The 13300-nt window shown below is 36.3% G+C and overlaps 1 protein-coding gene across 3 annotated transcripts in view; it reads left to right on the top strand.

The window, feature by feature from the left end:
- Fpps (Farnesyl pyrophosphate synthase) overlaps positions 1-13300 on the top strand; it is a 70990-nt gene that overhangs the window by 37670 nt on the left and 20020 nt on the right. Inside the window, exon 1 of one of the 3 annotated variants that reach the window (XM_067774598.1) lies at positions 457-1528. The exons of 1 other annotated variant lie outside the window; for it this stretch is intronic. In XM_067774598.1, the coding sequence (XP_067630699.1) occupies positions 1506-1528 (23 nt within the window). In that variant the 5' untranslated portion in view covers positions 457-1505. Of the gene's footprint in view, positions 1-456; positions 1529-13300 lie in introns of those variants that run through there. One more of the 3 variants, XM_067774599.1, reaches the window with a different exon arrangement.

Below are 13300 nucleotides of genomic sequence, written 5' to 3'. Positions count from 1 at the left end.
ACTTTTTTTGTCTGGGCGTTTTGGCGGTCGGGGACATCTCGTCCAGTATTCTCCCCGAGCACAGACCTCATAGGATGTTCACGCGCGTACTCACCGAGGACCGTGAACACCCTGGCAGTCCCGCTTAGGTCGGACTAGCCTTTCGGAGTTTGGACGAGTTCTCCATATCAAAATGTCTATTTTTTTTTGTCTTGCCTTTTGTGGGGGCGATAACCACTAAAACCTTTCGGAGTTTTGACGAGTTCTCCATAACAAATGTCTAATTGCCGCAAAGCCCTTTTAAACTAGGAAACAGAATTAATTCCCAAATTTGACTTAACTTTTTTTTTGATGGACCCATGTTGCCCGGCTAGCTTCGTAGTAGGACTTTGAGACTCTTATCTCAGGGGTGAGTCGTGCCCCACGTTGTTTGTCATCGGAGATCCCTGGCAATAGCTTCCCACAGATGATCCGGTTCCCTGTTCGCTTCATCGTCAGGTCTTCAAAGCGAAGCAGGTTTGTTACGGTCTGCTGCTACGGTCTACGGCTACGACCCACTTGGGAGCGTGTTCACGCGAACACACCTAGCGATGTGGCGAAAGTGGCGATAGAAAAAATATCGAAAGGAAGAAAAAAGACAGACCGGCCATCACTAGGAAGAAAGTTTTTTTTTTCTTTTTTTTGATCACGAGGTTCCGGCCAAAAAAGAGTTTTTGTTTTACAAAAGGATTGCAAAAGGGGCCAATAGAATCTAACTGCAGTGGGCGCGGAAGGAAAAGGGATCGACGGTAAGAATTAACCCAAAAATATCAACGTTGGCGATTTCGGCTTGGAAAACTTCGTACCATAAGAGTCTTATCCTTTAAAACTATTGCACGCACATACTTATAAGTCATCAAAACCCAATTAACTAAGGCTTGAAAACATTTACCACCAGCAAATGTGCAACGGTTCGAAAACTGGAATAACAAGAGACTTTGCTAATTTAGAATGTAGAATAGTATGTAAAAATATGAAACCCACCAACACTGACTGTTAAGGGTGCTCCTATTGGTTGCACACTGCTTGCGTTTAACGGAGTCCCACATACTTATCAACCAACTACCCGGTCCGCACACTGGAAAAATAATTTTTGGAAATATTTTTACGCCTTCTAATTGTGGCGAAGCTTGTAACTAGTATCGAGCAATTTGGAATCTTCCGTTTTGCAATTTCCTGCGGACCAAAAAGGACAATTAAGAAACATTAGTACAGGGTCAAGCGAATTACGAGAAGACTCTTAAACCAACACCTCCGCCTCCAGGGCCAGCAGTACGCGGCAGCGTAGTACAACGAAAGCCAAATTTAGCCCCAAGTCATTCCGAAGTTTCGTTGCCACCAGGTGCACTCGATCACCTCGGACCAGAGCGCAACAACCACCAACAATACCAGCACAGCGCGCCCAAGACCGCACACCACAACCCACATCAGCGTCAACTTCACCGGCAAGGTCAACTCCACCAGCGACAACACGCCGGCAGAGACCCATGGTACGCACTCTGTCGGCCATGTAAGTACCAGGACGGTATAAATTTAGACTTAATTACCCTACAAAAAAACTTCTGGTCACGAAACTTACCCACGCCCATGCAAATGTGACTAAGAACATAACCTATGACTGTGTAGTAACTAGTCAAACGGCGTGGAATGACGAGAGCATTTTTGCAGGGTAGTTAAAAGAACTTCCAAGTGGTACTTAGAGGGTTTTATATAACCCCGGGTAAACCATTCGACAAGGATCGATCTCTTGTGTCTAAATTACGATATTTTTGTTTTTGAATTATCAACACAAAAGATGAAAGGATAGTATAACGTATTATAGACGAAAAAGGTTATACATAAATGATTCCCACGAGTTAAGCTTAGCTGTATTGATTACCTAACCAAAAGAATTACCATATGAACACTTATGTTTTGCAACTTGACAAGATATTAAAGAATGCAACCATATTTTAATATGCCAAAATTATTTACACGTTTTAAAGGTTTGTTCACAAATAAACAGGCAGTTTTGTCTCAGTCCGGTCAAGCAGCACTTACCTGTTAGAACGCTTAACCCTAATTTCAACATACGCCGTTTATTTGAGAATGCATCTTACATATAATATATCAAACAAAACTCTTTAACTATGACTAAGATTGTATTCAGCAATTAACTAGTATGATTCCATTTACCTAATACCTACCTAAGCATTAGCTTTACATAAAAAAAGAAAAGGATACATTTTTTTTCGATCATTTTAAGAATATATATTTTGTCACCTTAAGATGTTTAAAGTTAGCTCTATACATTGAAACGTTTTAGCGATTCACTTTGGAAGCTTAACCATAGATTTAACGGATTTTTTTTTGCGACAGCAGCCATTCGTCGATTGTCAAGTATACACGAATTGGCAAAAGGATTTTGAATTCAAAATTTTTTTTTCCTTCCAAATGCAATATATAGGTATATATATAGGCATATGAATCCCTATTGCGGGCAATACCTTTCGAACAACAAGACGAAGGTGATTTACGTGCCGTAATACATATTGCTATCGCAATTTTGTCGTTATTGCTTTTGGTAAATACTTTTTTTTTATACATATTAGATATTGTTAGCATTATACTAGGCGCATTAGCATTATATCGATTCGATATCAGGTTACACTCAAAACTGAGTTCTACGATAACATTGTGATAATTTTTGTAATGAATTTAATAATGTATTTATAATTTAATAATGAATTATAAATAAATTGTAATTTAAAATGGGAATGCTGGCGTCGCCACTTACTTAGAAGGCACTTAGATAAAACAGGTAAGGGGCCACCGAAAGATTAGGTGCGTCGGTGGCCATGGTTATTTGAGGGTGGGATAAATGCACCGGGCGTCGCAACAACACCCGCGGCGCCCCCAAGTTATATTCGGCCCTTTTGTTGTATTTTAATTTTCAGCTTTTTTTTTATTTTCGATTTTCAGCGTTGGTAACCGGCCATGTCCGGTTCGGTAAATTTTTTTGCGGTAATTTTTTTTGAATTTTTGAATTTTTAAATTTTGGAATGTTAACGGGTTGTCCGTGGCATCCGGTTCGACCGGATGTCGTTTTGATTTGAATTTATAAGCGTTTTGAGTCGGTCTCTGCGCTTCTGTCAGTTTATTTTGATTTTGACAGCTGCTAGTTTGATAGGCATGATAGGAACTTTTTTCTGCTTATGGCGCAGGAACAGTAAGGTTGGCAAGGACCCGCCCCAGCCGACAATGACTAGCCACTGTGCACCAACACATCATGCCGACCGCCTTCCTTACTGCTCCCTTGTAAATGCGTTTCCATAACAAATTTACGTTTTATTGATCGATTTAGAGCTTAATTTATGTTCACTATCTGTAAAGTTCTTTGTAGAGTATATCCAACTACAATTTATTAACAAACGCCACTTATGTATATCCACTCTTATTTATTCGTAGCACGCTCAAAAGTAGCACTTGACAGCTTGAAAGCATTTGCCAACTTTTTTGCGTCGTGCCCCTTTTCCTGCAAATTGGCGGGACGGGACCTACTTGTTTTATGTCGACTCCGAACGGCATCTGCAAGGCAGATGAGTTTTCACTGAGAGCTTTTCATGGCAGAAATACACCCGGAGCGCTTGCCACGTAGAAAAATTTGTCTTCTAATTGAAAAAACTTGTTTCTAAAATCTTGATGTTGCTTTGCTCGGCGCGTGAACCCAGGGTCTTCGGTGTGGTAGGCGGAGCACGCTACCATCACACCACGGCGGTCGCATTCATATTTTTTATCATTGTAAAATTTAGCTATAATTGTTTTAGAATAATATTTGACTGTTTTTCACAGTTATTTTCTGATCATATTCGTGAACATATTTCAATCGTTTTGGTTGAGATTTTTGAATCATTTTTGAATACGATTATCATGATTTATTCTTCATATCTCTTACAAAATAAGATACTACATGATAATCATATTTCATCAGGGGAAGAAAGCATGCGGAAGTGAGCTATTTGAACCAAAGGTAATTCGCAAATAAACTTGACTGATATATACCTTCGACTACAACATCCAACATCAGTTATGATCGTCAATATCTTAAAAAACGATAAGGTACGGAATGTTAAAGCCGTATTCAGGTATGTCAAGAGAGTCACTTACCTGGGGTTCAAATAGCTCACAACCTTTGTATTTTCCAACCATTATGTATTTTCTGGGGACATCTTTATTCACAATATCAGTGCTGACTATATTCACGACGGCGGTGTAGCTGACACAGCTGTCATATTGTTTTTACACATGTTCTTATGAGTGTCGTTATTTTCGACGCGACAGAGCGGCACGACAGTCAATCACGAAAGCTGTTGTAGCCAGATTAAACCTAATTCTATTTTCGGGAAGCGACAATGAGTGGCGTCCTTTTTATTTTGCCCATGGCGGAACGATACAAAGTGGCAGCATGGAGACATGCCTACAAGCATAAATAAAAATTCCATGTACTTTGTTTTTGTAAATTCGATGGACAAATGTCAAAATCGTACTGCACCGGAAGTTGATGTTTCATATCAAATAAAAACAGTTTATAATCAGCTGTCCCATGCTGCCACCTTGTATCGGTCCGCCATGATTTTGCCAATAAAAAGCAAAATAGAAGTAAATAACAGATAATAAAAGCTAAAATCATTCTTTTGAGTGCACGCATATATGTAATACTCCTAAATTGCTAATAGAAAATGCTCGCAATGTGTTTTGAATTCGAAATCAAAACAAGACAGCCTATAAAATTTTTGTGATTGTAGCAACATAAGTGTGACAAGAAAAAATTTAAATTTAGGTACATTCGATTATTGAATACAAAAACAAAAATGTTTAAACAGCAATATATCGGCACTCTGATGTTCGGGTATATAGTGTTAACTACTTTGTATTCTTTACTTTAATTTTTAAAATAATTTTTAATTGAAAAAAAAAAGAAAATTCTAATTAGTTGGAAAATATTTAAACTCAAAAATAAATAAAATAATATTTTTAAAAAATAAATATTTAAATATTTGGTTAACCACCAAAGGGTATGTACCTAGCCTTTTGGAGCAATATAGGAGTATTACATATTAGAGATATACGCCGCCGATAAACGCCGCCTCCGCCGCCGATTTTCGTTGTTTTTTGCATGCCGTCACCGAATGTCAAAAATATTGGCACGGCGGCGGCGGCGTCCGGCGCGGTACTATATTTTCTACTTGTTTAAGGCTGTCTAGGCCATTTATTGTTCATGTCGAAAATTGGACGGATATGGTCGAAAGGGGTATCAACGGATGCGCATCACTGCCAGTTATAAGAATTCAATTGCATGATGTAACTCTTTCTAGCCGTTCAAAAGTAATTTAAAAAAACAGGCGCCTTCAACGCCAGCTTAACACGAATTTTCCATCACCCAATTCACCAAGTTATTAAAACAAAACACTAAAAGTGGTGTGATAGTAGCGTGCTCCGCCTACCACACCGTATGCCCTGGTTTCACACCCCGAGCAAAGCAACATCAAAATTTTAGAAATAAGGTTTTTCAATTAGAAGACAATTTTTCTAGGCGGGATCGCCCCCCGGCAGTTTTTGCCAAGCGCTCCGAGTGTATTTCTGCCATGAAAAGCTCTCAGTGAAAACTCATCTGCCTTGCAGATGCCGTTCGGAGTCGGCATAAAACATGTAGGTCCCGTCCGGCCAATTTGTAGGGAAAATCAAGAGGAGAACGACGCAAATTGGAAGAGAAGCGCTCGGCCTAAAATATCTTCGGAGGTTATCGCGCCTTACATTTATTTATTTTAAAAGAAAAATTGTATAAAAAATTTAAAAGCTCACTTTGCATAATTTTTAAGAAAAATTAAGAAGGAACAATGAATTCAAATAAAATAACCCAAGTCGTACATGTTTTCAAATTGTTCTTATGTTGTCAAGTTACCCGAAAAAAATGCTGATTTTTTCAAAAATTCTAATTCCGATTGGCGTAAATAGTAAGCGAAATCAGTTATGCAAAATCCTTTAGTAAGTACGTCCCAGGGGTTTAAACTCTCCTTCGAAATGATTCTCACCTCATACTTAAGTTGAAGATAGAAGGGTTTGAAAAATCACTTGGCCTTATATTCAAACATCTGTTGTTTATTTGCGAAACTTTAAAATAGCGTCTGATGTGTTAATTTTGATTTTCATACTTCATCATTCAACACCCAAGTCTCCCGTTTTGACGTTTCCTAAAGTTGCCGGCCCTATCCCAACTAGTCTCTTGGAGTGAATCTCAGTAATTCTAGCCTATCAACCAAGTTTAAATATCACCTACACGTTTCGGCTCCTGTTACATATGTGAATACGAAGGCACATATATTTACCAGGTGAGGCTTTGCCCTTCGCAAGAACACTAAAAGTGGTGAATCAAAAGTTTTCCCCGGACAGTCGAACAAATGACAGGGTGTGCTACTACTCTAACCTAGTGGACAGTCGAACTAGTTTGAAAACTGAAGCGCAGTTATTCATAATGAATTCTTGTATCAAAAGGCCGGAAAACAACAGTTTGAACTGAGCGTATAACCTTAACATCTTTCAACTTAAAATCGGTCGACTTTCATTCTAAAATATCGTTTTCGTTTAGCGAAGACTATTGGAATCAATGTTTGGAACACAAACGTCTGTAAATTTTGGTCTACATTAAAAAAAAACAAGTAAGGAAGGTTAAGTTCGGAACATTACATACTCAGTTGAGAGCTATGGTGACAACATAAGGGAAAATAACCATGTAGGAAAATGAACCGAGGGAAACCCTGGAATGTGTTTGTATGACATGTGTATCAAATGAAAGGCATTAAAGAGTATTTTATGAGGGAGTGGCCCATAGTTCTATAGGTGGACGCCATTTAGGGATATAGCCATAAAGGTGGATCAGGGTTGACTCTGGAATGCGTTTGTACGATATGGGTATCAAATGAAAGGTGTTAATGAGTATTTTAAAAGGGAGTAATCCTTAGTTCCATAGGTGGACGCCGTTTCGAGATATCGCCACAAAGGTGGACCAGGGGTGACCCTAGAATTTGTTTGTACAATATGGGCATCAAACGAATGGTGTTAATGGGTATTTTAAAAAGGAGTGCGCCTTAGTTCTATAGGTGGTCGCCTTTTCGAGATATCGCCATAAAGGTGGACCAGGGGTGACTCTAGACTTTGTTTGTACGATATGGGTATCAAATGAAAGGAGTTAATGAGTATTTTAAAAGGGAGTGGGCCTTAGTTCTATAGGTGGACGCCTTTTCGAGGTATCGCAATAAAGGTGGACCTGGGGTGACTCTAGACTTTGTTTGTACGATATGGGTATCAAATGAAAGTGTGTTAATGAGTATTTTTAAAAGGGAGTGGGCCTTAGTTCTAGGTGGACGCCTTTTCGAGGTATCGCCATAAAGGTGGACCAGGGGTGACTTTAGAATATGTTTGTACGATATGGGTATCAAATTAAAGGTATTAATGAGAGTTTTAAAAGGGAGTGGTGGTAGTTGTATATGTGAAGGCGTTTTCCAGATATCGACCAAAATGTGGACCAGGGTGACCCAGAACATCATCTGTTGGATATCGCTAATTTATTTATATATGTAATACCTGCCAAGATTTTAAGGGTTTTTTATTTCGCCCTGCAGAACTTTTTCATTTTCTTCTACTTAATATGGTAGGTATCACAACCATTTTATAAAGTTTTTTCTAAAGTTATATTTCGCGTCAATAAAACAATCCAATTACCTTACCATGTTTCATCCCTTTTTTCGTATTTGGTATAGAATTATGGCATTTTTTTCATTTTTCGTAATTTTCGATATCGAAAAAGTGGGCGCGGATTTCGTTCATTTTTCATACCAAGATAAAATGAGTTCAAGTAAGCACGTGAACTAAGTTCATTAAAGATATGTCGATTTTTGCTGAAGTTATCGTGTTAACGGCCATGCGGAAGGACAGACGGACGACTGTGTATAAAAACTGGGCGTGGCATCAACCGATTTCGCAGAAAATAGTTAACATCATAACATCTATGCCCCTACCAAATTTCATAAGGCGGAGCCACGCCCATTTTGAAATTTTCTTTTATTTTTGTATTTTGTTGCACCATATCATTACTGGAGTTGAATGTTGACATAATTTACTTATATACTGTAAAGATATTAAATTTTTTGTTAAAATTTTACTTAAAAAAATTTTTTTTTTAAAGTGGGCGTGGTCCTTCTCCGATTTTGCTAATTTTTCTTAAGCGTACATATAGTAATAGCAGTAACGTCCCTGTCAAATTTCATCATGATATCTTCAACGACTGCCAAATTACAGCTTGCAAAAGTTTTAAATTACCTTCTTTTAAAAGTGGGCGGTGCCACGCCCATGGTCCAAAATTTTACAAATTTTCTATTCTGCCTCATAAGCTCAACTCATCTACAAAGTTTCGTCGCTTTATCTGTCTTTTGTAATGAATTATCGCACTTTTTCGGTTTTTCGAAATTTTCGATATCGAAAAAGTGGGCGTGGTTATAGTCCGATATCGTTCATTTTAAATAGCGATCTGAGATGAGTGCTCAGGAACCTACATACCAAATTTCATCAAGATACCTCAAAATTTACTCAAGTTATCGTGTTAACGGACGGACGGACATGGCTCAATCAAATTTTTTTTCGATCCTGATTATTTTGATATATGGAAGCCTATATCTATCTCGATTCCTTTATATATGTACAACCAACCGTTATCCAATCAAACTTAATATACTCTGTGAGCTCTGCTCAACTGAGTATAAAAAGAGGTATCCAGGGTCCTTGTAAAATATAAATTATGTAGGATTATACTACTTCACCCATGAGTTACGCAATAATATCCACTTGGACTGCTTATGATTTCGACGGCGGCATCCTGGGCCGAATAGTTACTCCCTAAAGTTTCAAGGTGTTTCTCTGGTAGTGCTCGGCAGAATAGTGCGACAAAAAAATCCGTTAGTAAGTCTTCGGAGCTATACATAGAGCCTCTAGTGACGTTCACGAAGGTATGAGTTCCAAGTCGCAGTCATATAGCTTCTGTGATGGCATGTTGTATGAGGGCCAGGAGGCGTGGTAGCGACTGGTGGTGGACATCATTTCTACTGTTCGCACTTCGGGAATTAAAAACAGCCGAAAAAACTAGATGCCCCTTTGGCGCGATTAACAATAGGCCAGCGTTGGTGCTCATCGTTAAAACTGTGCCATGAGAGCCATGAGTATTAAAAGACCATTAATAGCAACCGTAAGTCGCCTTTGTGCGTGACCAGCAAGGGGTCACAAATAATTTAAAGAAATCGTGTCGATAGCGAGTATTAGAAGTTAGACCAGAACATCCCCTTCGGCGGTGAAACTACGATTTGTAGGAGACATGCAGACAAAAGTCCCTTAGACCGGGGCTAGGTTCGAAGCCTCCCTGGAGTAAGTGAATGAAGGACAGTCCCTCCGCAAGGAGTTGCTCTTGAAATTTTTTGAACGATTCGCGAGACTTTGAGGCAAAAACCCCAGATCTTTCCGAAATCGCCAATACATTGATTCCCTTAAATACATACACACAAAAACCTTTCCTAAATATTATTTTTTTAAATAGAAAAAAGCTTTTTAAACCAAGAACACCGGCGCGCCGCCCACGCCGCCGATATAGTGATCGGCGTAAACCTCTATTACATATATGTGTGCACGTGAAAAAAAATACGATTTTCAATGAAAAGTAAAATTTTAACAAGTATAAAATTTATTGTTCAGTCAACAAAGATAGTCGGAAAAGATCATTGCGAATTCATACAAGTGGCGAATGTTTGAAAAAAAACGTTCACAATCGATCACCTGTTAAATCGCTGTTCGATTAGTTAAATCATTTGCTCAATAGTATTTTTAAAACATTTTTGTAGACGAATGGTATATTGCATTATTTACTTATTTTAAAATGTTTGCATAACTGGCTGCTCAAATTTAATCTATTCACTTGATTTTAGAAATTAATATTAATATGTAGTCTGATTTTCTGTACACACACATTCAAAAGAAAAGCAGATTTGAAACACAAATGTAAAATTCATGGCACTTCAATTTAATAACCGCGAGCAAAAAACAAACCTTTCTTCCATTCTCTGGCCATTCGCGACAGCCGTTCTCTCTGTCAGCTATTATTAGACAGGTAGGTATGGCAATGGAGGAATAGAAAGATTTTTCATTTGTATGAATTCACAATGGAAAAGATTCAGAAAGCTGATTGAAAAATGATTATAAGTTTTTGATCACCTAAAGTAAACACATTTGATTTAAATATGATTTCAAAATGTCATTGAAAAACAATATTCAGTTTTTGATCATCAAAAGTATTCATATTTGATTATTATTTTTGTTGATTTTTATGAAATATTAGAATTTAATAATCAAAGGACTTCAAAAATGATTCCAAAAAGTGATCGAAAAATGATTTTCAGTTTTTGATCATCATCATATATGATTATTCCTTTTGTTCAATTGTATGATAACTCATTATTTAGTCAGAAAGAGTAATCAAATTGTACTGATATGTAGGGAAATTCAAAATTTAATCACCTAAATGCTGAGTGAAGTAATTCTAACGGAGTTTTAGGCTCAATTTATTTTATACTGCGAAGTAATATTTTGCAGTCACATCCCAGGCAACATTTTTTGAAAATTTTGATCAAAAAATATTTATATATCATACCCCAAGATGATTAAACACGTTCAAATTTAAAAGCATTTTCTGTTCGAAAATTAATGTATCGTCGGGAGAAAAATGTACCATAAATGTGATTATTCTTGAATAATCATTTATGATTCATATTTCGAAACGCTTTTTATTCATATTTGATATCATTGTAGAATTGAGCTTTAATAGTTTTAGACTAATATTTGACTGCTTTTTACAGTAATTTTCTGATCACATTTGTGAACATATTTCAATCGTTTTGGTTGAGATTTTTGAATGCCATTATAATGCATTTATTCTTCATATCTCATTCAAAATAGGATACTACATAATAATCTTATTTCGTCAGGGGAAGAAAGCATGCGAAAGTGAGCTATTCGAACCACAGCTAACTCGCAAACAAACTTGACCGATATACACCTGCGACTACAACATCCAACATCAGCATTATCGTCTGCATCTTAAAATACGGATACGATACGGGATGTTGAAGCCGTATCCAGGTATGTCAAGATAGTTTCACTTACCTGGGGTTCAAATAGCTCACAACCTATGTATTCTCCAATCATTATGTATTTTCTGGGAAGATGAAGCGGAGAAATGGTTGGGGAAATCTTCGTTCACGAGCAGCATTACATTATTTTTGTCTTGAAGAATATCTTTTGCATAAATAATAAAATTTTTATATATTTTGTCTTAGATTCATGATTGAAAAAGTATGTGTATGTGAAAAAAATAAAATTTTTAATGAAAAGTAAAATTTCAACAAGTTTAAAATTCATTATTCAGTAGGCCGGGTCGATTTGTGAGGAGGCAAAAAAATCGCCCATTGCTCTGTGAAAATTATATTCTAGGGATCAAAATAAGAAACTTTGCCGAAGGAATCATACTTCTAAAACGAATTCTGATGCCCCCCCTTTTGGTCGAACTTGCAAATTTTGAAAAATCCCACTTTGAAATGCCTATGTTTTTTCTTTTTGGAGTTTATATTTCTCTTTAGAAATTTATTTAGTCAGAACATATGTAAATGGAAAAATGAATTTAACTTAGTTATAGAAAAGAAATTAAAAAAAATTATTAGAAATTAGCGTTTTTACAACCCCTTTTTAAAACCAAGGCATCACTGTGATGCATTTGCATGTCGTAAACATAGTTGTGTGGGTTTTTTATTCAACCGTTTTAAAAAATTAAGGTATCACTGTGACACAATTGCAGATCGTAAAATTGCTTGTGTTGTTTTTTTTAATCCACCACAAGACACAGCAGGTAGAATTGAAATTGCCCCTACCCAAAAGTTCGATTCAAAGGGGGGTACATCAGAATTCGCTTTAGAGGTATGGTTCCTTCGGCAAAGTTTCTTATTTTGATCCCTATAATACGATTTCCACAGAGCAATGAGCGATTTTTAAATCGACCCGCCCTATTATTCAGTCAACAAATATATTCATAAAAGATTCAGAAAGCTGAATGAAAAATGATTATAAATTTTTGATCACCTCAAGTAAACATATTTGATTCAAATTTGATTCCAAAATCTGATTGAAAAACTATATTCAGTTTTTGATCATCAAAGGTAAGCATATTTGATTATTCTTTTTGTTGGTTTTTATGAAATATTAAAATTTAATCATTAAAGGACTTCAAAAATGATTCCAAAAAGTGATCGAAAAATGCTTTTAAGTTTTTCATCATCAAAAGTATTCATATTTGATCATTTCTTTTGTTCAATTGTATGATAACTGATTATTTAGTCAGAAAGAGTAATCAAATTATATTGATATGTAGGGAAATTCAAAATTGAATCACCTAAATGCTGAGTGGGATCTCATTCAAAATAAGATACTACATTGTAATCTTATTTCATCAGGGGAAGAAAGCATGCGGAAGTGAGCTATTTGAACCACAGGTCACTCGCAAACAAACTTGACCGATATATGTACACCTGCGACTACAACATCCAACATCAGCTATGATCGTCAATATCTTAAAATACGATACGGTACGGGATGTTGAAGCGATATCCAGATACATATCTACATATGTGAAGAGATTTTCACTTTCCTGCGGTTCAAATAGTTCACAACTTTTGTATTGTCTAATGGTTGCATTTGTATTTTCTGGGAAGCCGAAGGTGGAGAAATGGTTGGGGAAATCTTCGGTCACGAGCAGCATTTGCATTATATCTTAATAATAAAATTTGTATATACGCATTTTTTTTGCTGAACTTCATGATTGAAAAAATGTGTGTATGTGAAAAAAATAAGATTTTCAATGAAAAGTAAAATTTTAACAAGTATAAAACTCATTATTCAGTCAACAAATATAGTCAGAAAAGATTCAGAAAGCTGAAGTAAAAATGGTTATAAATTTTTGAAAAACTATATTCAGTTGTTGATCAACAGAGGTAAGCATATTTGATTATTTTTTTTTAGTTTTTATGAAATATTAAAATTTAATCATCAAAAAACTTCAAAAATGATTCCAAAAAGTGATCGAAAAATGCTTTTCAGTTTTTGATCATCAAAAGTATTCATATTTGATTATTTCTTTTGTTCAATTGTATGATAACTC

This window comes from Eurosta solidaginis, chromosome 3, assembly GCF_040869045.1.
Source record: "Eurosta solidaginis isolate ZX-2024a chromosome 3, ASM4086904v1, whole genome shotgun sequence".
NCBI lineage: Eukaryota > Metazoa > Arthropoda > Insecta > Diptera > Tephritidae > Eurosta > Eurosta solidaginis.
The sequence above is the reverse complement of the archived record's forward strand: the minus strand, read 5'-3'. Positions and strand labels throughout refer to the sequence as shown.